Below are 27,407 nucleotides of genomic sequence, written 5' to 3'. Positions count from 1 at the left end.
CCTGGGAGCTGTTTGTCCAAAAGAGAGGCGGAGGGATGGAACTGAGAGCCAGGCAAAGAAGCCTAGAGCTGGCCAGACACCCCTACGTTCCAGATTCCCTCCTGGAAATGGCTCCATTACTGAGAAAGCAAGTGTGTGGTAGTACCAGGCTTGCCCCCCTCCCTCCTGTTTTCTGACTCTAACTAGAAATCTGACTAGAACTGCTTTTCCGGATAGAAAAGAAAAGGATTGGGTTGGACGGTATATGCTCAAAGAGTATCTGGAAAAGCTAAAATTATTAGAGCTGTAACATTCAAATATGCTCTTAACTGACCGAACAGCTTTAAAATGTTTTTCACCCCGTCAAAACATACCTGTTACGCCAGACACTTGTGTGAAGAGTCTACATAGATCTCACTGCCAAAATTAACAGCAACAGTAGTCGTGGCCGAGTGGTTAAGGCGATGGACTAGAAATCCATTGGGGTCTCCCCGCGCAGGTTCGAATCCTGCCGACTACGAGATCAGCTTTTGCAGCCGATACTTGCTTTCCTTTTGGAGAGTTCTCCCCAGCTTTTCCCACAGATTATTTAAAGAATTTATGACCGCTTGGACTACAACGGGGACCCCAAGGGAGCCATAAAAGGAGCGCATGAGGGAGCTACGGTGTCGTGTGATTGTGGTTACAACCTGGGCCCAGGAGGGGGAGATGGAACAAAACACGCCAATCTGGAAAGAAGAAAAGCAAAACGTCACGAGGTCACACAGAAATGGACAGCTCCGACCTCTGGCCCCGGGGATAGCCCAGCGCCACCAGAAGTCGCGGACCTACGGCGTCCTTTTGCTCGAGCGCGCTAACCCCGAAGCCTCGCGGACGCCTGGGCCGTCTTGAGACGGCGAACGCATGCGCGGGCGCGCCCGACGGGTCCTCGCGTTGCCCCTGGAAACCACCCGGCGCTGCCGCGACAGGAACGGGAGAAAGACGTAACGTTTCAAGATGGCGAAGGACTTGGACGAGCTCTTGGATGAGGTCGAGTCCAAATTTTGCAGACCCGACCCACCGAGACCGGGCATAGTGCAGCGGCCCAGAGGCTGCGGCGGCGGCATCCTCAGCAACGACCAGAACCGAGCCGAGGCGAAAGAGAATCTCAGGTTAACAGGCGGGAAGGGTGAGCTGTCCTGGTAAAGCCTGCTCCACGCCCTGAAGCCGCCCTCTGCCCACGATTTCCAGCTACTGTCCCTAATCGGGCCCAGATCCTCAGCTCCCCACCCCCGGGATGGCGCACACCTCAACTCCCTGTCCAGGAGGATTTGAGCATCTCTTACCAAGGCCCAATTCGGCAACCCGGGCAAGCCCCAGTGAGCTAGCCCCGCCCGTGAGAGCCCTCACCCAGACGGAGCCCCGGGGGACCTAATGGAGGTGGGGAGAGTGAGGTGTAGCTTAGGGGCCCTCCCCTGAGCCCCGAGAGGGCCTCTCTGACCAGCTCTGTCAGCCTGAGCGGTTCTCATCCCAGCCCCCCCACCCCCGTGAGGTGTTCGTTCCCACAGAGAACCTCAGCCTATCGCCTCTGACCCAGTTCCCCAGGCAGAATAATCCTTGGGCCGGTTGTTGGAGAAAACGATTCCGTTCTCTTCTGTGTCATCATTAGCTGCTGTGTTGTTGTTTTTTTTTTTTTTAACTCAGAGAATTGAATAAGATTACATTTACGATAAATGGTTAATTATTGTGAACACTGTATTAATCCAACCACCTACCTTCTCCCTGTGGCCCTCAGTTAAGGTCCCAGGGAATCTCAGGCATCCAAATTGAAATTTGAGATTTTTTAAGTATTCTGGTTTTTGATCCAAAAAAACTACCTCTCAAATTTGTTAATCTCTTTGATTCCGTATAATCATAAAAGGACTTCCTTTTTCCTCATTTTCTCCTCAGTCCCAAAAGGTCAAAATTGTTGCATCAGAATGAATATTGTCCTTCAAAGTGATGACTTGGGAGCCTCTGCAGTAACTCTGTTGGAAATGTTTGTGAAATTACACAAAGGCAGCTTTGGAACAACCCAAGAAAGTCATTCTTGTCAATTTATGCCTGCATCTGTGGTTTGGTATTGTTTGGTCTTGGTGTTCCTGGGCATGATTTCCCGGAAGTATTTACCCAACAACATTGGTACCCAGTTTATCAGACTTAATCTCTAATGGCATCTGTTTATAAAAATTAACCCTTGGAAGATAAAAACATTGAGAAGATTCGGAAGTTCAGAAACAGAAGTTCTAAAAATTAGTTGAGTACTGGGCAGCATTCTAAAAATCAAGTGTAGAGCCAACTAAAATGACTACTTTGAAGGGCTAATGCTTTCTTGACTGAATGTTTATGCAAATATCACTCTCATTAATTTGTATGTTATTGGCTTGTATGCTGGAGGTCCTTATGTACTCATTCCCAATACATCCACTGTCCCCATCCCACAGCAGTGTTACTTTGCAATTTCTTTTGTTCTTTTTATTCATTACTTTCGGGATGGAGAGAATTTATCAAAGAGCCTTCCAAAGCCTGTTCATCTTAGGAGAACTAGTGTGCAGAGGGATAGGATGTCTTGGAGCAGGCTGCTCAAAATGGAAAGGGCTGCTAAGGTGGATCCTTTTCAAGAACAGGTCCTTTTATGCCTCTCTTCATAGCCAGTTATTGCACTACTGAAATCCATCCATAATGTTTCTGGCATCTCACCCCACCTTACTACATGAGATTTTTCAGTAATACATTTATAAAAGCTGTAGCAAACCAGTATGTTATTATTCATGTGTTAAAACTTTTCATTTGGTAATGTAGTTGTAAATTATGCAAAAAAACAGCAGCAAGGGCCCTAAACCTAATACCCAAATACAATCCCTATGTATAATGTCAAATATAAAAATTTTATCATGAGCCAAAATTGATACTTAAAAATTAGGAACGGATTTATATTATGAATTTATTAACAGGAGACTATCTGCCAATTGTATAGCAATGCAGCTGTTATCTCTTTCCCTTATAAGAGTTAAAATACTGAAGTTGTTTATTAAATGATAGGTCTGCAAATAATAAAATAAATGACCATGCAACATCTGGATACCAGGAACGACTGCTAATGTAAGAGATCAAAATATATACAAGTTGTTGAAGTGTTCAAAATGATAAAGAGAAGTACATGATTAGTTTAAAAAAATGCTGTGAGTTGAACTGCAATGCGACTAAAGTGGTTCAGGATGATACAGATGGGAATATTTAGAGATAATATCATAACCTCCTAGATAATAGTTATAATAATAGCCAACATTTATTGAGTCCTTTCTATATGCTAAGTGCTTTGTATGTGTTATTTCATTTACTCTCCCCAACCCTATGACGTGAATCATATTATCCGCCTTTCACTGACCAAACTAAGACTTAGTAAAAGGGTTGCTTGCCCAAGGTCATATTTCTAAGTCTACCAGGATATTGTAGATCTAGATTTAAGCTTTTATATATACCTTTCACATTTAATTGCAGGTTTCAACTGTTTAATTTTTTTTTGTTTAGAGTATACCTTTTATTTTTGACAAAAACTATATTTTTAATCAAGATTACAATAAAAGAAGCGAAGTTGAAGGAGAAACCAATAAATGTTTATTAACCTTTGGTAAAGGTTACTGTATTATAAGGACACCTGGCTGGCTTAGTTGGAAAAGCATGCTACTCTTGATCTCGAGGTCGTGAGTTTGAGCCCCATGTTTGGTGTAGAGATTACTAAAAAAATAAACTTTAAAAAAAGATTACTGTATTATAGCATCAAAAGATTAAAAGAGGGATGCCTGGGTGGTTCAGTCATTAAGCATCTGCCTTTGGCTCAGGTCATGATCCCAGGATCCTGGGATCGAGCCCGCATCAGGCCCTCTGCTTAGTGGGAAGCCTGCTTCTCCATCTCCTACTCCCCCGGCTTGTGTTCCCTCTCTTGCTGTCTCTCTCTCTCAGATAAATAAATAAAATCTTTTTTAAAAAGGATTAAAATAAAGTATTATACAGTCCTTGAAAATTTGTATGCAGGGGGCACCTGGGTGGCTCAGTCGTTAAGCATCTGCCTTCGGCTCAGGTCATGATCCCAGGGTCCTGGGATCGAGCCCACATCAGGCTCTCTGCTTAGCGGGAAGCCTGCTTCTCCCTCTCCCACTCCCCTTGCTTGTGTTCCCCTCTCACTATGTACCTCTCTGTCAAATAAATAAAATCTTGAAAAAATAAAATAAAATAATATTTGTATGCGGTCTCATTGAAATGATGGCATTTCTACAATAAAGCATAGGCAGTTGTATGCATCATGAAATTGTGTAACAGACCAGAATCTTAATAAGTTTGGATCCCTAATAGTATTTATTGGTTTGATAAAGTTTGAGTGTATCTGATTCTTGAAATTGTGAAACTGCGTGAGGGACTAGAACCCAAACAGTATGTTGTGAAAACTAAAGGAGGGGAGAATTTCAAGAGGACAACTTAGCAACCTGCTGTCATAAAAGAAATTGGAGGAATTGGTACCTAACAGTGTCAGGTATTTCTGAAAGATTAAAGAGGATTGGAACTGAAAAGGGCCATTGAATTGAGTGATGTGGGCAGTATTAAACCTTTGAGAGAAGAGTTTTACTGTAGTTGAGGGATATAGAGGCCAGAGATAGAATATTACACCTGGAAGAAGTTAAAAATAGTTGTCTAGGTCCCCTTTTTACATTTAAAATACCTGAGGTTGAGAGAGATTAAAGAGTTTAAAGTAGGTCAGTAGTTCTCAACCAGTGAGGATTTTACCACTCAAGGGGCATTTGGCAATGTCTTGGCATTTTTAATTGTCACAACCGGGGAAGGGTATGCATGCATGCTACTGGCATCTAGTGGGTAGAAGTTAGGGATACTGGAAAACATCGTACAATGCACAACAGCCCTACTTCTTTCCACCATACACACACCAAAGAATGATGTGGCCCCAAATGTAAGTAGTGGTTGAGAAACCCTCATCCAGATCACCATCCAATACACTTGTAAGGAAGTAGATCGACTTCAGTAGTGAGTAAGAGGGGGCAGCTCACTAGAGTTTTTTGGAGTGTTTCCTTGAAGAGTAAGTCTTGTGCATACTTGAAAGTCAAGAGAACAAGCCAGTACTGGGTGGAAGACTTTAAGGATAAACGTTAGAGTGGGAGCAACTGAAGAGGCAAAGCCTGGAGGTAGATGGAATCAGACATTTGGTATTAAGCAGCACTGTCTGGTTTTTCTTATATTGGGTTAATTACTCCAAGCAGTAACAGAGAAGGAGTATAATCCTAAAGAATTTTCAGAGTAAATACATTTCTAAAGTTAGAATCTGACTAAAAAACTTATCTTCTAAAACAAATATTTTAATGGTCTAATGAAGTTATAAAGTTGCTGTGAATCATCTGTAACATATAAACTCTAAAAAGAGTTCATCTTGTTTAGTGTTAGGTGTCTGGACTGCCCTAGATTCAATTCCAAGCCTCTCCTCCCACTAGTTGTATGACCTTGGGCAAGTTTCTGAATCTCTCAGTCCCTGCTTCTTCATCTATATTGTAAGTATTCAGTAAATGTTAGCTATTAAATAGAGGTTTTGTGGAGTAACAGTTTGTATCAATAATTCCGTGATGGCTTTCCCTGCACAAAATAGAAAGGTAGTTGAGATACTCTGCCAGGTGAATATTGCTCTTTTTTTTTTATATTGATCATTTGATTATATAACCTCCAGCTCCTGTAGTAAAGATACAATTATTTGACTTACAGTGGAACTGTTAGGGAGAAAATTAGAAAAGACTCATGAAAATTATATTTGTTTATAATTCTCAGGTTCTACTTATAATGGTACATATTTTTGTGTTCTTTAAATAAGTCCATAATTTAGAAAGCGCATGCCCAGCTTTCTCTTGAATATAACGTATAGCTTTAAATGTCTTTTTTTTTTTAAGATTTTATTTATTTATTTGACAGAGAGAGACAGCTAGAGAGGGAATACAAGCAGGGGGAGCGGGAGAGGGAGAAGCAGGCTCCTGGCTGGGCAGGGGGCCGGATGTGAGGCTCAGTCCCAGGACCCTGGGATCTTGACCTGAGCCGAAGGCAGACACTTAAAGACTGAGCCACCCAGGTGCCCCCTTAAATGTCTTATTTTAAGTGTGAAATAGTAACATACATATGTGAATTTGTACCTGATAAACTACATCTTTGTCTCAACAGTCTTCAACTATGTCCATAGAGGGAAAAAAATTAACATCACATTTATCCTTCTGTTATCAACTGTAATAATAGACTATTTAAGCAAAATTCTGATACTGACTTTATTTGTACTTAAGCAGCTGTTTTGTTTTCAGATCAGAAACATTTGAGAAAGAAGATGATCTTGACAGTCTTATTAATGAAATATTTGAAGAACCCAACTTTGACAAAAAACCTTTTGTAAGTTAAGTATTATGAATGTGCAGTAATTCTTTCATTATTTCAAAACAAGTTTAAAATAGTCTGAAAATGTATAGAATACACAAGTATCTAGTCCTTTGAATTCTGAAAAATACAATTGTTTTAAGGGAATTATTCCACTTAAGAGTTACAGAAGAAATAAAATATTAAAAACTCTCATGTGTTTTGCTGTTCGTTTCTTAGCAAGAATGAAAAATTAGAAAAGCTGTTAGAGCAGAAGTCAGCTCACAGATGAAGTTGGTTATTTTATTTGTATATTCTAAGAACACTTTTCTAAAAGACCAAAAACAGCTTTTATTATAGGAATGTGCTTGATATCTCAGATGCAATGCCATTGCTGTTACCCATGAACCAGTGAGTAAATTGTTAGTATTTTAATGTTTAAATGCTTTTGTATCTATCAACTTTATAAAAAGCTCATAAAACAGTGTAACAGCCAACTGTATATTTACTGGCCATAGTGAACATATCTTAATGTTTTGTCATACTTGCTTCTCTGGATTTTTCTTTTAAAGAAATAGAAATTATAGCTATAGTTTCAGAACTCTCCAAATCCTACTCTACTGCCTTCATTCACAGAGGTCACCTGTCCTTTCCATCCATACTTTTATATTTTAATTATACTTGTACAATCATAAACCATTTTAACTGACAATAGCCCATTATGTGACTTGCCCCAGTTTATCCACTTCCCTGGTAATAAACATTTAGATTGTACCCAGTTGTTGCTTTTTATTTTTTTTTTAAGATTTTATTTATTTATTTGACAGAGAGAGAGCACAAACAAGGAGAGTGGCAGGCAGAGGGAGAGGGAGAAGCAGACTCCCCACAGAGCAAGGGAGGCCCCGATGCGGGACTCGATGCGGGACTCGATCCGAGGACCCCGGGATCATGACCTGAGCAAAAGGCAGTCGCTTAACCAACTGAACCACCTAGATGCCCCCTAGTTGTTGCTTTTAAAAACTGTTTCATCGGATATTTTCATGTCTTCTTTTACCTACATAGAGGAGTTTCTCTAGGATGTGCAAACCTAGGGGAAGAATTGCTAGGTCATTAAGTGTGGTTTATCTTCCACTTTTCTACCCATTGCCAGAATGTTTTCCAGAGTGACTATATCATTTCTATTCTTCGCACCATCAGTAGATGAAAATCTGTATACTTTAATTTTTACCAGTGTGGTGCGTGTAAAATATACTTGTGAGATTTAAGAAGAGACCGAATGGAAGTCTATATTACAGAGACCACAAAGAAGAAAAAAAATCTAAGAATAAATATAATACCAAAGAGGTTTTTTTTAAAGGAGGAAGATTAAAGCTAGAAAGACTAAAAATCACTAGGCAGTGGTGGTGGTAAGGATATGGATATGAGCCACTTTTATTTTCGTCAGCCAGACTAAAAATCAAATGACTGACACAGAGCTTAAGGTCTTTATTTCTCTAAATTTAACATTTTCAGTTCATAAGCAGATAGTAAATTAGTAAGCTGATGGCCTAGTTGATTAACACAACAGTAATAATAGTGTTGAATACTCTGCAAACAAGAATGCATCATAAATGCTAAATAGCAATGCTAATTTAGTTAATAGAGACGACTACATGATCTTGTTATTCATGGATCATCGGAACAATTTGTTATTAAGTACTACAGGGTGTGTATCTATATGTGAGGCACTATCTCTTTAGTTCAAGACATTTCAGAAGGAGAAGGAAATATTTCTCTGCTTTAGCTTTAACATACACTAGTTTGAAATAAGAATAACTCCTACAATCATGAAGAGGTAAACGTCTATGTACTTCTGTATGCTCCCTTTTTTTAGTTACTATATCCATTCTCCAGACTGCAAGGGAAAAAACAACCTAAATAAATTTCTGGAGAAGAGCAGGTCTGTTTCAAACATGGATTGGGTGAGGAAAAGAGATGTCTGTGAAGAGGTGTGCATGCCCACCTTGTCCAGACCAGATTATGCTCTTGAGAGTACTGCTTCCTCCCCCATCGCTCACACATTCATTCTGTTGAGTTTCTGAACTGCTCTCAGACCCACACAAGAAAGCCCAAGAATGACAACAAATGCCACAGTGTGCCAGCTTCAAGCCATAAGTGGATGGTACATGAACTACTTTTCTCAAAAAAAAGATGCACGTTATTTTTTCAGACATGCACCAAAAATTTTTCCAGTTCTGTTTAACATCAAGTAAGAAAGTTAAGAGAAATTGTAAAATGAAATATTTTTGCCTCCATTAAATTTCCTCACCTACAAGGTAAAATGAAGGCATGTCTCTGCATAGTTTAAATTGCCTTTTCTCCAACTTCCTTTCCTTGGCGGTGGTCCTAGTATGTGGTTGGTTTATACTGTTTGGTACCATATACCAGTTAACACTTAATAAATGCTTACTAATGATGATGATGTTATGTAACCATGTAGGAACTACTGTGTAGTCGTGACTGGGTAGTTCAATTTCCTTGAATGTCTATTGGTTGATACCATTTTATTTGATCAAAATTAATATTCCTGAAGTTACCCAGGAGTTTGGTTAGTTTATTTTTAGTTCAGGTGAGTACCATTCACAGCCTTTAAAAATGAGTCTGAGATTTTTTTCCTCAATTGAATTTTTCCAGGATGAAGTTTTAAATAGCAGATCCTTCATATTAAATCACTGAACGTGGTATTAACTGAAGAGTTATAAAGTGACTCTAAATCTTAGCATGCTAATAATGGCAGTATATCAGTTTCCTAGACTAAAAGTTAGCCAACTAATTTACTAATTCCTCAGGGAGGTCTACTTCCCTTTTGCCTTTAAAAGGTTTTGATCATTGTTTTTATTTCAGAAACTTGAAAATGATACAGAATTTTTATTTAAGTCATTTAAAAAATACTCTTGTTATAAAATAAAGAATATTAGTTTTTATGTTAGAATTCTCTAAGTTACCCTTGGCCTTTTATTGTTTTATTTTTTTTAACAGAAATTAAAATCTAAATCTTCAGGTAACACATCTGTCAAAGCTTCCATTCAAGGCCTTGGTAAAAGGTAAGTTGAGATGGCTTTAGTGAATTACACACACTAGTGAGCAAACACCATGAGCAAAGCCTTATAGATTTTGTTACCATTTAAACAACAGTGACATTGAAAAACAGCACTGGTTGGCTTTCAGGAGAAAGACCAATAGCAATATCTTCAGTGTTCTTGTGGTCTGTGACCCCTTGGTGTAAAAGAACTTGAAGATTATTGCTATTGTAAATAATTTTCTGCTGCATGAAAAAAAAATAAGTGTGAACAGTTTCTCAAAATTAATGTTCTGTTATATTCTTCAGTGTTTACTTTGTCCCTTATATTATTTGGCAAATGCATTTTTTTGGTGACTCATTTTAACTCCTTGAGTGTTCCTGAATGTATAGGTTATATCCAATAATGCAGGGATCTTGGAATAAATGCCTCTTCTCTGAAATAATTGGCCTGCTCAGGAAAATATACAATTTGATTACAAGAATATAGAGTCAATGAGGCCAAATTAACTTCTCATATTTTTCTGTTGTTGTAATTTTTTTCTTCCATCTATCGAACCTGTCTAGTTGCAGCCCAGTGTACCTCGGTGGAAGCACTGCTCCGTGTGGAATTGGAACAAGTACTTCACAGAGGTAGGATGTCAGAAATAGATTTTCTTGAGGCGCCTGGCCAGCTCAATCGGTTAAGTGTCCAACTTGATTTTCAGCTCAGGTCATGATCTCAGGGTTGTGAGATCTGAGCCCCATGGCAGGCTCCACTCTCAGCAGGGAGTCTGCTTGGGATTCTCTTTCTCCTCTCCCTCTGCCCCTCCCCCTGCTTGTGCGTGTGTGCATACACTCTCTTTCTCTCTCAATTAAATAAATCTTTTTAAAAAAAATAGATTATCTTTCTTATTAGGTTTTTTGCAGTTGATACCCTGTTGTTAAAATGTAGTTCTTGGCATCCATCTATGTCAAAATCAGAGGTGTATTTTATTAGCCAGTCTAAGAACACTGTACTGAAATGTTTGTTATTCTGGGCAATAGCTTTTGAAAGCTGTGATATTGGGTATGTGGTGTTCATTGTGTTGATGCCCATTTCTAAGCCGCACTTGAAATGCCTGGGTTACTCCAGTGCCAGCCTGCTTTCCACAGGACGCCAAGAGGGTGAGCTTCTGCCTTGCCATTTTTGCCTTCTGGGCAGTAGAAGCCAGTGGAGAAGACAGGCGAAGCAATGTGGCCATGCAGACACGTGATGCGTTACCCACCATCTTGGCCAGCATGAGAAATCTGGGTCTTCAGTACCCAAAAAGTTCTCAAGCATAGTCGCTTGATTTTACGTATTTAAAATGCAGAAATCCTCCTTTCTTTGTCCCTTCCCCATCTCTTACACTCACTGTCTAACTCATCACCCCTTTCAGGGCAGTCTTGTGGTCACGATACCACCTACTCCATACTGCTAGCATATTCCATTATCATTGTCATAATGTGGGGAAATAGATTGGTTTTAAGCATGTCTTTCTGTTGTCCTGATACTGTTGATTCTATTTTTGCAGAGGCCTATTTGCCTAGATTATTATATTTTGTCTAGTTATTTCTAAAGTACTTTTTTATTTTGTTAATTTTTTAAGAAAGCGAAGAATGAGATACATGATTGCATGTTGACCATGTTTTAGGAGGAATAACGGTTCTATTGAATAATAGAAGTAGGATCTAAAAAGACACTGTTGGAGGGTTGTGGTGGTGCTGGCCCAGATCCTAGGATGCCTAGGAAGAAAGGCCATGGGACCAAAGGAAAGTTGAGAGTCTGGGGAAGCCTGTATCGGGAACACCGGACAGCGGACAGGCTAACAGAAGCCCACTGGCGTGCTGCCTCCTGTAAGGGCTGTAAGTAACAATTGACGGCCCTAGCATCCTTGTGTGTTGAGGGCTAGCTATACAAAGAATCAGAGGCACAAACTGGCCCTTAGAGAAGAGTATAGTCAGGTTGCTGTCAATCCTGACTTACCTGGGTAGAGTCACTGGGACTCGTCTCCATGTTTCCAGACCATGCCCCCTCCAATCCCAGGTTCTTTCCAATCACCTAGGAACTACGCCAGTTTCCCTGTTACCATCCACTTCCTTCTCTCGCTTCACCCACATACAGCATGAAGGATAATATCCCTAACTTATTCTTCTGAGCACCCTCCCCTGTTCAGAGGGAAAATGAGAGTTGCTATTTGTCTCACATTAACTCTAGGGTTATTTGCTTTACCAAATTGTGTTCTTTCTCTTCTTGGTCCCTTCACCTCCAGTGAGAACCCAGGTCAGATAGTTCACTTCCAGCTAGAACATTTGTTATCCTCTACTTTCCACTTAACATCTTTCTGCTTCTGAGTATTTTTACATTTATTCCCTGTCTGGAATGACCCTCCTCTCTAATGTGTGTCCTTACTGTCTTATCTGCTTATCTACAAATTTATTTTGTCATTCTGTTTGAGCTTCTTTTTTCTTTTCTTTTTATAATATTCATTGAATGTCCAGCATGTCCTAGGCCCTGCGCTAAATACTAGATACCAAAAATAAATAAATAAATGAATAAATAAAACCCTAGCCAGGAGAGGAAGTGGTAAAGAGGTGAAAGATGACACCCTAGAGCATGAACAGAAAGAGTTCTGATGGCAGAATGCCTGAGTTCAGATCTTTCATTGTGCCCCTTATGAGGAGATGTGAAGCCTTTAGAGAAGGGATGTATCTTCTGAAACTGGTTTCCTCACCCGTAAAAACTGAACACACTCCACGGAGATACTGGGAGGATTAAATGGAATAATACATTATAGTATTCCTGTGGCGCAAAAGACAGCGAACATAGTTTGAGTAATAGTTTGCAGTTATTCGTGTGTCTTTTCTCATCTGTCAGTGCTGCCTTCTCATTGTGTTCTCTTTCAGTGCCCGGAATCCTATATTCTCCTACTACTTTTCCATTTTATCTCAGGAAATATGTATCCGTGTTTACTTACACGGGTCTTCTAATTTTTAAAATGGTCTCAGGGCGCCTGGGTGGCTCAGTCAGTTAAGCATCCGACTCTTGATTTCTGCTTAGGTCATGATCTCAGGGTCGTGAGATTGAGCCCTGCATTGGGCTCCATGCTGGGCCAAGGAGCCTGCTTAAGATCTCTCCCTCTCCCTCTGCCCCCACCTTACATGCGCTCACTCTCTCTCAGTCTCTCTCTCAAAAAATAAAAATATAAATAAATAAAAATGGTCTCTAAGATGATCCATTCTGGTTTACTTTCAAAGAGTAAATATTTCATGAGGATTTTCCTTTATATAGTATTTTTACATGTACTTTGATTTGGTTCTAGCACAGAAGAATCTTGGTCCAGATGGAATTTAAGTGGACAAAAGAATGGCCTGTTTTTATTTTTTTTACTTTTTTTAAAGATTTTATTTATTCATCGGAGACAGAGAGAGAGGCAGAGGGAGAAGCAGGCTCCCCACTGAGCAGGGAGCCCGACGCAGGACTCGATCCCAGGACCCTGGGATCATGACCTGAGCCGAAGGCAGACACTTAACCATCTGAGCCACCCAGGCGCCCAAAAATGACCTATTTTTATAGCTTGAGGATCCTTTCACACAATATTGATCCATGAGCATGCCAGTATCCATCAAACTCCTTCCTACTTTCTGCACAGCTACAAGACGAAAAAACACATACTGTTTGCATATATACGCATAGGTAAATGTGTATATTCACGGGTCTTTTCTTCCACCCCATTACAAAAATACCCTTATGGACCAACCTCTTCCTAACACAGATCTGCACCCACAGAAAGATAAGCTTATACTTGTTCACGTGCACGTAAAACATTTTATGTGTGAAGTACTTTATACTGTCCAGAGCACTTTTTTATATATGCTTATCAGTTTAGCTCCACAGGAAAAAAAAAAAAAAACAAGATGCAAATAGAGCAAGACTTTTTTTTTTTAAGATTTTATTTATTTATTTGATAGAGAGACACAGCGAGAGAGGGAACACAAGCAGGGGGTGTGGGAGAGGGAAAAGCAGGCCTCCCACTGAGCAGGGAGCCCGATGCGGGCCTCGATCCCAGGACCCTGGGATCATGACCTGAGCCGAAGGCAGACACTTAACAACTGAGCCACACAGGTGCCCCTTGGAGCAAGACTTTTTAACCCCATTTTATAAATGAGGAAATTGAGACACTGGTGTTAAATTCACTGAACACATATTAATTAACCACCTGCTTGCTAGGTCCTACATAATACATAATGTGAAGGGAAAGTGCAGGGTATGATAAGCATAGATAACTAGCACCCCAGCTAATATGAAGGGCTAGAGAATGCTTTCCTAAGCAAATAACATTTAATCAGATTACAGTATGAAAAATGAGTTAGCAAAGAGAGGAGACCATTAGAGCCAGAGGGCACACAGTGTTAGATGATCCCTGAGCTGGAGTAGCAGAGGGCAGGCAGATGAGCTGCAACATAGTGAGTGGGGGAAAGAATGGCTCTTGATGGGGCTGGAGAGGTAGTCGAGGCACATTTGGTTTGAGGTCCTGTAATCCTCTGGAAGATTTTAGGAAAAGTGTGTCATATGCAGTGGAAGTCTTTAGTTGTTTTGGGGGGTTTTTTGGTTTTTGTTTTTCGCAGATGGGGTGACAATCGTATTTGTGTTTCTAAAGAAAGTCATTTTGGCTGCTGAATGGAAAATGGCTTGGAAGTTGGAGGGGCAAGACGGGAGAGGACACAGGGAGAACAGTCAGCAGATAGTAGTTACAGTGCTCCAGGAAAGAGACGGGGATGGTAGCTGTGACCTGAGTAGTGACAGTAGCTGTAGGGAAAAGGTGTCATATTTGTGCCATTTAGAATCTAGAATTGACAGAACTCAGTGTTTAAATGGCTATGGGAAGTAAACGAGAATGTTCTCAAGAATGACTTCCAAGTAATGTGCCTTGCCAAGATCACATAAGTTATTACAAACCAAGGACTCAAATATGTCCTTGTTCCTGGTCCATTGTCCTTTCTAGTATACTAGTTTACAGAAGGCCATGTAATGTATGCAAGAGGGAAGAAATTTAGCTGTTTTTGCTATTGTGGTTACTGTTATTTTCCAACTGTCCAAACAGCAAGGCTTCCTAGGCCACTGTGTAGATCTGTGTAGATTTAACTGAGAACCAGAGTCTGGGCAGAAGACTGTATTGGGCTGTATTTTGGGCATTCCCATCAGGAACACCTTAAAAATAGTAAAAAGTTGTCATGTATTAGCTGGACAAAAGGACAGAGCTGTTGGTGACACCTTTATATTTGTATTCCCTCCACATTTTGGAAGAAGAATCCTGACAATTTATCTTTCATTAGAATCATGCCTTTTTTTAGACATCCTCTTGTATGTGTATATTGTTATGGAAGAGAAATATATTTAAGCCCTGAAAATAAGCACTAATTTACATGCCCAGGCCATAAAGGAAATTGAGTCTCTTCTGCCTGTTTTCCATGTGTTTTATTTGTTTGATTTCTAGATAAAGCTCTGGTTTGGGAGTACTGCTGAATGATTTTAGAGTGTAAAGATTTGAGTCTTTTACCCAGTTGGTGGAAAGGAGAAAGAGTAGTAGCAGGAAGCATGGTGGCATTAATAAGGTATAGATAAAATCAAGGCATTATTTTCAAGCCAAATCAAATTTTACTCTCCTCTTTTTTTAAACTACTTCTAAGACTGGATTATTCCATAGACTGCTACTAATTATGATCCAATAGAGTGAATCGTAGCAGCAGAATGATTTCTTAGCTGCAAGTTAGTTTTATTTTTCTCACAGGGCAGTGTTTGTAGGAAAATGTGGTAGTGTGAATAGATTTGAATAAACTACTAAATTTTAAATTAAATTAAAAAGCTGTATTTAACATTACGGTTGAGATTTTACACATACACAACGTCAGGAAATTCTAAATTATAGTTCCCACAACAGCAGTAATTTAGCCAAATTGCACATATGTATTAAGGCATTAAAGTTAACACTCTGTGCAATCATGTAATAAACTACATATGCATAAGAAAGCAAGTTATGGCAGCTTTGGGAACCATCATTTTGCATTTCCTGACTTATACATTCAAAATTCAAATTCAAATGTATACAAATGTAATCGTGTTGAATTGCCATATGTACAAATACAACTCTATAAATTGCTAACAGTTTGAAAGAAAATATGGAATTGTTTATGAAACTGATATAGATTTTGAGTGCTTAGTTATTTTTATGATTAATAATAATCTTTAAAATAAAAAGCATTTATTTTCAAAGAAATTTTCAGGCCAAAAAATATTTGCAATTTTGAAGTTACCATATCTGAATTTTAGAGGGGAATACGTGGAAAAAAAATCTAATGATGGGGTTTTTTAATTATTTTTTATTGCAGAAGTATTGAATGCTTATTTTAAAAATAAAACAGTTTAAAAATGTATAAGGAAAAAGATAATAATCTTCTCTCTCCTCCATTCCCACTACCCCTGAGGCAGCCAGTGTTAACACTATAGTATATAACCTTCCACATTTTTCCCCATGTTCTTACAAACTTACAAACATCTATACAGGAAATTTTTTTGGTTGTTTTTAACAAAAATAGGCTCCTACTATATATGTTAACTGTGTACCTTGCTTTGGACATCCCTCTAGGTCAGTAGATAAATCTAATTCTCTTTATTGACTACCTAATATTCCATATATATTGCATATTATTCAGTCTTTTCCCTTTATAGTAGGTATCCAAGTGGTATCCTGGTTTTTGCCACTTTAGCAATTCTGCAGTACAGTAAAAATTCTTGAGATAAATGGCTTGTAGACTGATGTTTTTGTTTTTTTTTTAAGATTTTATTTATTTATTCATGCGAGACACAGAGAGAGAGAGAGAGACAGAAGGAAAAGCAGGCTCCCAAGGAGCAGGGAGCCCGATGTACGACTCAATCCCAGGACCCTGGGATCGTGACCTGAGCCGAAGGCAGACGCTTAACCATCTGAGCCACCTAGGCGCCCTGATGTTTTCATTTATATGTAATTGGTTCCCAAAAATGGGGTTGCTAGAGCAACAGCTAAGGATAATTTTAATTTTAAAATAGTGCTAAGGTTTTTCCCAAAAGGTTATAGGAATTCACATACCCACCAGGAATGTCTGAGAGTGCTAATTTTTGCTAACTTAATTGGTTAAAACATTTATTTTGTGATTGCTTTAAATTTAATTATGTTTTATTTTAACTAACAAACCCTGTGCCAGGCACTGTTACAAGCACTTTATCAATGTTAACTTATTAGTTCTGCCTAACAGTTCTATGAGGTGTATAAGTATTATTGTTACCCATTTTACAGATGGGGAAATTGAGTCACAGCAAAGTTATTTGACTGTAGTTACACAGCTGGTAAATAGTGGAATACATTTGAACCTAGGCAACCTGTCTCCACAGTATGTGCTCTTACTATTCTGTGATGCCTGTATTAGAGAGATCTAATATATTTTTAAGTTTTGTTGTTATTTGTAAGCACTCCTTGTATAGTGTAAGTATTTGACGTGTGTTGAAAACATTTTCTTCCACTCTATCACTGACTGATCATTTCTCTTTATTTTTGGTATCTTAAAATCTCTTACGGGGGCGGCTGGGTGGCTCAATTAAGCCTCTGACTCTTCGTTTCAGCTCAGGTCATGATTTCATGGTTTGTGAAATTGAGCCCCACATCAGGCTCTGCGCTCAGTGGGGGGTCTGCCTGAAGGTTTTCTGCCCCTGCTACCCCTACATGTGCGCGTGCGCAGGTGCACACTCTCTCTAAAATAAATCTTTTTAAAAAAAATCCCTTCTTCCTTTTAATTTTTAGATAGTCAAATGTATATCTATATTGATTCTAGTTTTTAAATACTTCAGACAATGGAAGAAGTTTCTTCTTTTTAATGTAAATCACAATTATTATATAAATCAAATTGTTTGCAACAGCAGTTCATAAGTATTTCTATATATTGTTATTTTACTCCTAAATTTACTATGTAGCATATGAGTTTTGAGAATTGCATGGCATTTCATTTCCTCACATATTCAGTAAGGACCTGTTACGTGCTAAGTGTCATTCCAGTACTTCTACCCCTTTCTCCTGTATCATCAGTGTTTTGGTTTTCACTGCAACTTTGCCATCAACATAAAAATATGCTTTTTTTTCCCTCCCTTCTTAAATATAATCTCTTAACCCCTGTTCTTAACCACCTCTCACTCCATTTAAAGAACCTGCTCAGAGGTATGTACCTTCTCAGTGAGGCCTGTGCAGACTACTCTACCTAACGAATTGCAATCCACTCTTTCCCGATACTCCCAATTTTATTTACCCTACTTATCATTTCGAAAATTGGAAGCACTTTTCACCTTCTTTTTTTTAAAGATTTTATTCATTTATTTGAGAGAGAGAGAGTGAGCACAAGGAGGGGGAGCAGCAGGCCGAGGGAGAGTAAGAAGCAGGCTCCCTGCTGAGCAGGGAGCCCCATGTGGGACTCGATCCCAGGACCCTGGGATCATGACCTGAGCCAAAGGCAGACGCTTAACCGACTGAGCCACCCAGGTGCCCCACTTTTCACCTTCTAACAAACTATATAATTTAGTTATATTATGAGGATTATTTCTTCTCATTAGAATACAAGCTCCGTGAGGACAGAAACTCACCAGCACATAGTATGCTTTCAGGAAATATCTTTTAAGTGAGTGAATGAATGCGTTAATGCCGTATACTGGGGAAGCAGAAGCAAATAAGATACTGTCCCAATATTTAAGTAGCTTATGCAGAAAGTTTGATTTCCATATGATGTGGCAAATTTTGTGATAGAGGCACCCCTGAAATTTTCAATAGGAAGGGAAGCAACTTAAAGAAGTTATGTTAAGTGAAGATCTCCCTCAGACTCAATTTGAAAACCATTGAACTAAAAGATCTGCCCATCCCTTTGTTTTATATCTATACGATATGCATGTGTGCATATGTGTATATATACATATCAGTGTGTAAAATAGGAAGCTTTATACAAAAACTTAACCTGGAAGTTTGTGCAGAAATTTAACCTGAAAATTTTTACCTAAAGATATATAATCCTTTCATACAAAAATGTTTAATCACATTAATCTTTACTTTTATGTCATTTATTCAGTAATCTGTAATATGTGGTGTATCCTATGAATAAATCACCAGATTTCCATATTGAAACATACCAGCAATCTTTAATGCACTGTTGTTTTTCTCTGAACAGAGCATGTGATCATCTGCGCTGTACAGCATGTGATTTCTGGGTGGTGAGCTACGACGACTATATGTGGGATAAATCCTGCGATTATCTGTTTTTCAGGTATGTTTCCAAAGAACTTCACCCTGTGAAAAAACGTACCAAGCAATAACTTTATATTTCTTACTTTGCTGTAATGTCTCTTGGTGGACTTGGCAAGATCTTGTGGCCTCCACCTCTTGCATATTTCTGTCGTCTCCTCTTCTCCATCTGTCTGCTGTCAGCCTGTGAGGATATGTGACTTCCGGACAGGAGTATAGTAATAGCCTGCTTGCTGATTTTTCTGCCGACAGTCACTTCTTTTAGACCACCCTTTCCTTGCTGAGAATTAACGCATAACTCTGTGTGTGCCACGCTCTTGCCCAAAACTCTTCTGCATGTGGAGTCGTGTCCAGGTTCCTTAGTGCAGCATTCAAGACCCTTCACCATCCAGCCCCCATCTGTCACCCAGCGTGTCCTTCCGCAGTTTACTTTTTATTATGTTATGTTAATCACCATACATTACATCATTAGTTCTGGATGTAGTGTTCCGTGATTCCTTGTTTGTGCCATAACCCCCAGTGCTCCACGCAGAACGTGCCCTCTTTAATACCCATCACCAGGCTGACCCATCCCCCACCCCCCCTCCCCTCTAGAACCCTCAGTTTGTTTCTCAGAGCCCATCGTCTCTCATGGTTCGTCCCCCCTCTGATTTCCCCCCTTCATTCATCGTCACAAGATTATAGCTGCATCCGAGTACTCAGTACTGCCGCCATTCCCTGTGATAATGCAGGCTCTTCCCTTCCTGGTGCAGCCTTCCCACCATCCCACCCTTTATTTACCTAAATCTGACCTGTCCCTAAGGGTACAGTTCATTGCACATCCTTCATGATTCCCTCACCCCTCTGTCAACGTGGAAGTAAATCCATCTTTTCCTATGTGTCCACAGCACTTCGTACCTATTCTAGCACTCCCTGGAATAGAAGATTGAAAATCTTCGGTTGGTATACATCTGCCTCCCTCCTTGGGGTCAGGGTAGTGTCTGACTCATGTTTTTGCAGTTTATACATTCTTATACACTTAAGCCATACCTAATGTTTTTAAGATATTGTAAGTTATAAAAATGTATCTGAATTATACATCACGTGGGGCACCTGGGTGGCTCAGTTGGTTAAGCATCTGACCCTTCATTTCAGCTCAGCTCTTGATCTAAGGGTCCTAAGTTCAAGCCCCGCCATTGGGCTCTGTGCTGGGCGTGGAGCCTGCTTAACAAACTAACTAACTAACTAACTAACTAAATAAATAAATAAATAAATAAATAAATAAATAAATAAAATTAGGCTGTGAATTATACATTACATTTTCAAATAAAAATTAAGCGCTAAAAATTAATCATGCATTTTTATCCCCCACCCCAAACCTGGGCCTAAACAAGAATTATATTTTCTGACACAAGTAATCAGAAGATATTCTATCTCTCTCTAATAGATAAAGAAAAAGGTGAAAGTCTTTCTTCCACACCTCTTCTGGGAGCCATTCTCCTGTAAATCCATAGGCGTCTCCTCTACTTGAATTGTTTTTTAAATTCTTCCACATCAAACCACTTTGAAAATTTTATGAAAACTTTGAATCCTCTCTACACATACAGAAGAGTTCAAATACACAAATTCATGGAAAAATAACAATTTGAGAGGTTTCACATTTCCCTACCCAAATGAAGCCTAGTGCAGTCCCAAAATCCCTGATCAGGTTAGCCCACTTTTAATCCCAGAGTTGGAAAAGTTAACTTTTAATTTCAGGTCTGTGTTGCCATTTCTGACTTTTCTCAGTCCTCTGCTCTGGTTAATGTAATGAGTGGTCAGTAATCCCCCTATGTCACCGATATGAACCATCAATTTTTAAAAAACTAGTATAGTTTTCTATAGAATGCATGTAATGTCAATGCTGTAGTGAGCTCTCTGTGACTGTTGAAGGAGGTAAAATAGTGATGTATTCAGGGGAAAGCTAGGAAATGGAAGATTTTCACATCTGATAGCATGGCTGTGTGAATGAGGATGTGAGCTGCTGAAAGTAAAGGAGCAGGGAGAAGATGAAACACTTGAGGAGGGTGGGGAGTAATAGCCGAAGGAAAGCACAAGTAGGTGGTCACCAAAGAAGGCAAGTCAAAAGACTTGCAGGGTGCCATTGATTGTCTGGCAGAACATGGGGAGCCGGGCGCCTGGGTGGCTCAGTCGTTAAGCGTCTGCCTTCGGCTCAGGTCATGATCCCAGGGTCCTGGGATCGAGTCCCACATCGGGCTCCCTGCTCCGTGGGAAGCCTGCTTCTCCCTCTTCCACTCCCCCTGCTTGTGTTCCTGCTCTCGCTGTGTCTCTCTCTGTCAAATAAATAAATAAAATCTTTAAAAAAAAAAAAGAACATGGGGAGCCATTTATTTTTAGTGGTATCAGTCTGCACTTTGGCTTGTTTTATTGTCCTTATCTTATAAATGAGGGAAATGTGTATCCTAACTTTGACAAGTTCTAGAATTTTCAAAAAGAAGTATAAGCTATACTTGATCATCCTGCCATAGTAGCTAAATAAGATGCTTTTATTTTCCTACTAAATCATTTTGTTTATGGAAAATTATTTTTCTAAGCTTTTAAGATATGTGCTTCCTAAAAGCAATTCAAAATGCATTAATTAGTTGCCTGGCTATTCATGATTCCTACTCATAAAATCTCTAAGGATTCGGTCAAGTATCAAATGTTAAATTTGTCACGATATATGGCAGATTGAATAAAGAACAATTTAGTATTCATTTTGTGGAGTTTTTTTCTTTCTGATAAAACTTAGATGATCCATCTCTTCCCCTGGTTTACTGAAATCAAACAGTTGGCCTGGAAAATCTCCTAGGTTTTGTTAGGTTCAAACCTAAATTATGTGGGGATTTTGTACAAACAGTACTGAGTGTGGTGCCCATTGGCCACCAGAGGGCACTTTGTAGCCTGCCTTCTGTTGCAGTGACAGTACTTTGTGTCTCTTTTTTTAATATTCATACTGTATTTCATCATTTTACTTTGTATTTTTTCATCATTTCATTTTGGATTTTTCACTTTTTTTCCTGTCACAGAATAGTTACATAAATTCAGTACATGGATTATCATGAAAATCATAATTGATTTTCAGTTCATTAAACTTAAATTAACTTCTCTAGTCTTTTTTTATAGTAGCATCAAGTCAGATGGTTATCATTTTTTATGATGGTCCTGCCCATTGATTTAATTTTTTTTTAAAGATTTTATTTATTTAATTGACAGAGAGAGAGAGAGAGAGACAGAGAGAGAGGGAACACAAGCATGGGGAGTGGGAGAGGGAGAAGCAGGCCTCCCGCCGAGCAGGGAGCCCGATGCGGGGCTCCATCCCAGGACCCTGGGATCATGACCTGAGCCGAAGGCAGTCGCTTAACCAACAGAGCCACCCAGGTGCCCCTGATTTAATTATTTTAATATTATTGACATTTAACGCAGGATAGACATTTATTCTGTTGCTAATAGTATATCTTGCCGATAAGTATATCATTGAAACAAATGAAAGATATAATATTAGTTCAACAAACAGAAATAACAGGCACTTTTTCTCTATTTAATGAAAAATGCTATAGTTAACCCATCAGAAGCCTGTTTATGCCTCTTACATGCCCTTCATTGGCCATATTGCGGGCTTTTAGAATATGGTATAGGTGAGTATCTGAGGTAGGAAATGTACCACCGTACCTTTCAGTCTCTTCTCATATCGTGTCATCTCTGATAGGACAAATCAATAATTCTTCATTCAGCCTTTTAGTTCATTGTGTTCTATTACGACAGCTTTAATAAACAGGCCTAGAGGATTGCCCTTCAAAAGCACTGGATATCACGGAAACACCATCAGAAAGAACACAGAAGCCTATCTTCTGTTGTTTGGGTGAGAAGACCAAGGTTTTTTAGTGTTCAGATGTTGTAAAGATAGGAAAATAAAGCAATGAGAACTTTTTTTTTAAGTCATTCAGCTCTGAGCAAAGCCACTGTGCTAAAATCTTCATTTTTTATTAACAGGAACAACATGCCAGAGTTCCACAAATTAAGAACAAAGTTGGTAAAGAAGAAAGGAACACGGGCATATGCCTGCCAGTGTAGCTGGAGAACTATTGAAGATCTGACTGACCTTCAGACTGATCATCAGCTTCATTGGGTTTGTGGTAAACATTAAGAATGCAGACTTTTCGTATTCAGACAAATGCATACAATGAGAGCAGTCTCCAGTAACCATCAACGTATTTAGATAAAGGTATGAAGCATTATCATGCCCTTTGGAAAAAGACAGGAAATTTCATTTAATGACTATATAGTATAGATTTTCAAAGACCTAATGGACTTGAGAAGATAATGTGCTTTAACATTTTGGAATTATCTCTTTTTGATATATGGGCATTTCACTTAGTAAGTAAGGTAGCAAGTTATCCTAATTCTTTGCTAGCCTGTCTCCTGTTAAATGGAAGTTTTATTATGGAGTTTCATACAAATATATAGCCATTCATTAGCAACTGCAATATTAGTCACTGCTAATACTCTTAGCTAAATATTCCTCATTTACAATATTTAAAGGGAATAAAGCCAACCAGTGCAGAGAGGTCACTGGGAGGTGTATACAGCATCTCCTCTGGTCAGATCTATTGTTGCCAAAGATCAGAATGTAGACATGGCAGAAACCATGTGATCAGTGGCTAACTGAAGGATTTTGGGGAGCACAGGTTTGTTGTAAATGAAAACACTGCCTATGTTGACCTTATATCAGTAACTCCAAATGATATTATGTACAATAATGATAAGTATATATTCTAGTTTTAGCTTATTTCTTCTCCTTATGTTCATTTAGATATCAAAAGTTAGTTTGCTAGTTTAGTAAATATTCATTTATATATAAAAAAAATTGGTGTACCTATAATCATAAGGAAAAATCTTAATATGGATAGATCATTATTGGATTTTTTCCAAGTAGTTCTCTAGCCTTCAGTGCCTAAAATTCCATCAAGTGAACAGCAAGTAAAATATTTTCTCAGGCAGCCTATTGATTTTCTGGTAGGATCAGATTGACATGTTCATTGTTAGATGAGTGCATGAGAAAAAAAATAAAGCATAGTGGAAGCAACAGGTAATCTGTTGTGCTCCTCCTTGACATCTCTGAGGCTGGAGGAACCCTACAATAGCAGCACATTCAGGAAATCAGTTACCTCAAAATTATCAGTTCCCAGCACCATGGAAAAATTCTGGGGGCTTTCCAATCTGCCATAAGCTCTTTATTGCTCGTGTCTAAGATATAGTTCAAATGTATGACACAAGGCATGCTGAAAGGGAGTAACTGAAGCAAAGCTGTGATTGCTTAGTCTTATGCTGAATCCATTCCAGTCACACCACTCAAATAAGAAGAAAGACTGGCCATTAAAATCCTTTTCCTAGCCGTGACACATTTGCTTACCTGTAAAACTGACTGTAGTAAGTCTAGCATTGCAACAAAACCCATAGTGAACTCACAGTGGCAGATGCTTACATTTTTGTATGGACAATGTTTACAGATTTTATCTTTGAATAAAAATTTTTTTACTCCCTAAAATTTTACCTCTGTGTAATTGTATGAGAAACAAGGGGATTTGATTGAGAAACCATAAGTCACATGGTGATGTTTTCTCTTTATTCAAATGAGCAAATTTACTAAATCATTAATTTGAAAATATGTTTTTCTCTTTTATTATTTCATTACTACCCTATATCTTGGATACATTACTCATGTTTGGCATTCCGTAACATAATTCCCCAGTGTCAGAAATGTACATATGAGTTCACATTTTTGTTAGCAATTTACTTTATAAGCTTTTTAATATGTACAAGTTTTAATCTAAAATGTAGAAAGAATATTATGTTTATATACAAGTGAATAAATTATTACCAGTGGAAATTTAAGCCAAAATGCAACTATTTTAGTAACAAAGCAGAAGAAAATCATAGTTTCTGATGAGCTATAATTTTAAAATGCAAAGTCTATAAAACTTTCAAGATGTTTTGCCTATTTGTTTTTAATATTTATAATAATTTTCTACTTTAGCAATTATCTATTTTTTGTCAAGCCAGGTAGCTCCTTTCTTTGAGCTGTATTATACTCCCAGACCCTTATCCTGCCTAGAAATGAATAAATAATAAATAGCTTTATTCTGTATTTAGTTACTTTTTTATTTTTATAGTAAAATATTCTTATGGGGATTAGTTTGAAATAATTTTGGTAATTTCTTTTAAAATGTCAACAAAAGAGTTTCAGACCATCCAGTTGAACAGAGAATTTATTTATTTACATTGGAGAGGAGAAACATGCCATAAGTTTAAGTGTGTGTGTACATGCATGTATAAAAGAGCATTGGCATTTTTTTTCCAAATATATAAAGAGTTTTATTTCACAAGACCAATTTTCTTCTGTTTCATTGTCAATAATCTCCACATTTTGACTATAAGAACTTCTGCTTTATCAAGTACCATGGCAACATCATCTAAAATAATTTGAACTGTGAGCAATAACCTTAGAACACATGAGATCAACGAATGTAGCTCCTTTTTCACCTGTGTATTCTATGATTTTCTTATGAATCCATGTTCTAGTCCATCATTCTGTCAATAGACCAATCCAGGAGATAAGCAAAGAGCTTGGGTTTGGCTGTAGGGATTTTCTCCATGAGACTCTTAACTGTTTATGCTTCTCTTCAGTGTTTACAGTGCCTTTGGCAGCGTTTCATCATCCTCACAGTAATCCAGGGGAATCGGTTTCCTTTTTCATGGTGTATCATCACTGCTTCATCCTCAGATTTGTTAAAAACACTGTCTACCAGAAGTTTCTTTCCCTTCACAGTATGAGGCTGACCAGGACTATTGGAAGCACCACATTTAAGACTTAGTGCTGTTTTTGGTCTCTGCTCTTCAGGTTGTTGTTGGTCTGGAGAATTTTCATGAGGAATAATAATACCACAGGGAGACTCCTCCCCAAGAGCGTTGGGGGCTGCATTGCCACTGGCAGAGGACATGGATGGGGCAAAGCCAATGGCCTCAGAGTTGGTTTGAGACAGGCCTTTGCTCTGGCTCTTCCTCTTCCGTGGGTTCCTCTCATTTTACTTCTTTTTCTTGCTATTCTTCTTCCTCAGCCTCTGGTTCTGGTTCTTGCTTTACGTGTACTTGTCCGCATCCTCTCAGCCTCTGTTCCAGCCTCTGGAGCTCTGCATCTGGATCCAGAAGTGCTACCTGATCTCTAGTTCTTCCTTCTCTCTCCTCGGTCCCGTTCATTGGCTTCCATTTCCTTTTCCCTGTCGTGCCCCCTTTGCTGAAGAACACTTCCTCTGTGATGTTTGGGGTCATCTATATCGTCATAATCTTCTAAGAATTCTTTTAGTCCTTTAGCTTCTTTTGCCATTTCTCTTCTCTCTCCTCTTTCAGCCTCTTGCTCGTACTCCCAGGTTTCCTTCCGGTCTCTGCTTTCCCAGTTCTGAAGCCGTTCTTGGTAAGAAGCTTCTTCCTCTGAGTTTTCGTTCAGGTTTTCTTTGTTCTTCTGCATCTTCTTCATCCTCTTCATAGTCCTGCTGCTTGCCTTCTCTGTCCCCCATTCACATTCTTTCTCGTCCTCATTGTCTTTCATGATCTCTGCTCTTGCCTCTCGATCAACTGCCGTCCTTACTCCGCTCTGAGCTCCTTTCCCAACCGCAGTCATGATCCCTGCCCCATTGCCCTTCTTGCTCCCATTCCTTCTTTCGTTCACGTTCTCTCCCTTTCCCATTCCCATTCTCACCTTTCTTGTTCCCATTTATATCCCTTCTCTCTTCCTGTCTGTCCTTTATCAATATCCTGTCTCTTTTTCCATTTCCTTGTTGCCTTTCTCCCAGTTTCTTGTATGTGTCTCTGAATTTCCTGATTTCTCAGGATATCAGGTCTCTTTTGTCTTCTTCTATTTCTATAGCGATTATATCCTCCTTAGTGGTAAGTGGGTAATTGATCAGTGGAGCCACTAGAAGTGTGTGGAAGCTGTCCTCCTTTTCTTCTTCTTCCTGGGGTGAGAGTCAGATTCTTGAGTTCACTGGGATTTAATATATTTATTTGGGTTTGTGGCAATATTTTGTGCCCTATTTTAAAAGGTTGCTAGGATATATGGATATATAGATATATATGCAGTTGATAATTCAATTTGTTTTCAGACTTTCCCCAAATGCCTTGAGATAATAGGTGACAATATGAAATGTTACCAATTCAGAGTTCAGTCATGTCCCTTGGATAGTTCCTTAACTTTTTGGGCTTCATTTGCCTCATTTGTATGAATGGTGATATCTCTTTTATAAGCTCGTGTAAGGATTACATTATATGAAAAGTGACTAGCATAGTGTTTAGTTCACAATAAATGCTTAATAAATGTTCTCATTCTTCTTCCTTCTGAAAATAATACTGTCTAAATCAAATAATGCAGCATGTTTGGTACAACAAAGCATTTGATCACATGTTTATTTTTTCATTCCCTAAACATTACTTATGAGGAAAGCAGCTATGCTCTCATTTTTATTTTATAACTAGTAAATGGAAACATGGCCAGCTTTATTTTTATATAACTTGAAACTAAAGCTTTCAAAAACTGAAAAGAAGACAAAAAAAACCACTCATCCTAGCCTCTT

At 38.8% G+C, this 27,407-nt stretch overlaps 1 protein-coding gene, 1 non-coding gene and 2 pseudogenes across 2 annotated transcripts; 2 read left to right on the top strand and 2 right to left on the bottom strand.

The window, feature by feature from the left end:
* The window catches only part of LOC112823648 (cytosolic 5'-nucleotidase 3A-like), a 235,815-nt pseudogene extending 234,926 nt beyond the window's left edge, over positions 1–889 (bottom strand).
* Positions 418–499, top strand: TRNAS-AGA (transfer RNA serine (anticodon AGA)). The gene has a single exon. It is a non-coding gene; the product is annotated as a tRNA-Ser (tRNA).
* Positions 890–897: 8 nt separating the features above from the next.
* On the top strand, positions 898–24,328 carry CFAP418 (cilia and flagella associated protein 418). The gene is made up of 6 exons (XM_025870868.2): positions 898–1,130; positions 6,342–6,426; positions 9,409–9,473; positions 10,016–10,081; positions 18,689–18,784; positions 22,774–24,328. The coding sequence occupies exons 1-6, from the start codon at positions 976–978 to the stop codon at positions 22,925–22,927; spliced, it is 621 nt and encodes a 206-aa protein (XP_025726653.1). The 5' UTR covers positions 898–975; the 3' UTR covers positions 22,928–24,328.
* A 703-nt stretch (positions 24,329–25,031) lies between these two features.
* LOC112823248 (RNA-binding protein 25-like) lies at positions 25,032–26,663 on the bottom strand (annotated as a pseudogene).
* Positions 26,664–27,407: the final 744 nt, after the last annotated feature.

The sequence above is a fragment of the Callorhinus ursinus genome, unplaced genomic scaffold (assembly GCF_003265705.2).
Source record: "Callorhinus ursinus isolate GAN/ISIS: 27379988/994484 unplaced genomic scaffold, GSC_fseal_2.0 scaffold5, whole genome shotgun sequence".
Taxonomy (NCBI): Eukaryota; Metazoa; Chordata; class Mammalia; order Carnivora; family Otariidae; genus Callorhinus; species Callorhinus ursinus.
Note: the sequence above shows the minus strand (reverse complement) of the source record. Positions and strands in the feature narration are given on the sequence as shown.

What these genes read in the sequence shown, in the direction of transcription:
- CFAP418 (XM_025870868.2), top strand. Translation starts at nt 976, where the DNA reads ATGGCGAAGGACTTGGACGAGCTCTTGGATGAGGTCGAGTCCAAATTT. An exon ending in ACTTTGACAAAAAACCTTTT is followed by an intron (nt 6,427 to 9,408) that starts GTAAGTTAAGTA and finishes TTTTTTTAACAG; the next exon opens with AAATTAAAATCTAAATCTTC. An exon ending in GGAACAAGTACTTCACAGAG is followed by an intron (nt 10,082 to 18,688) that starts GTAGGATGTCAG and finishes TTCTCTGAACAG; the next exon opens with AGCATGTGATCATCTGCGCT.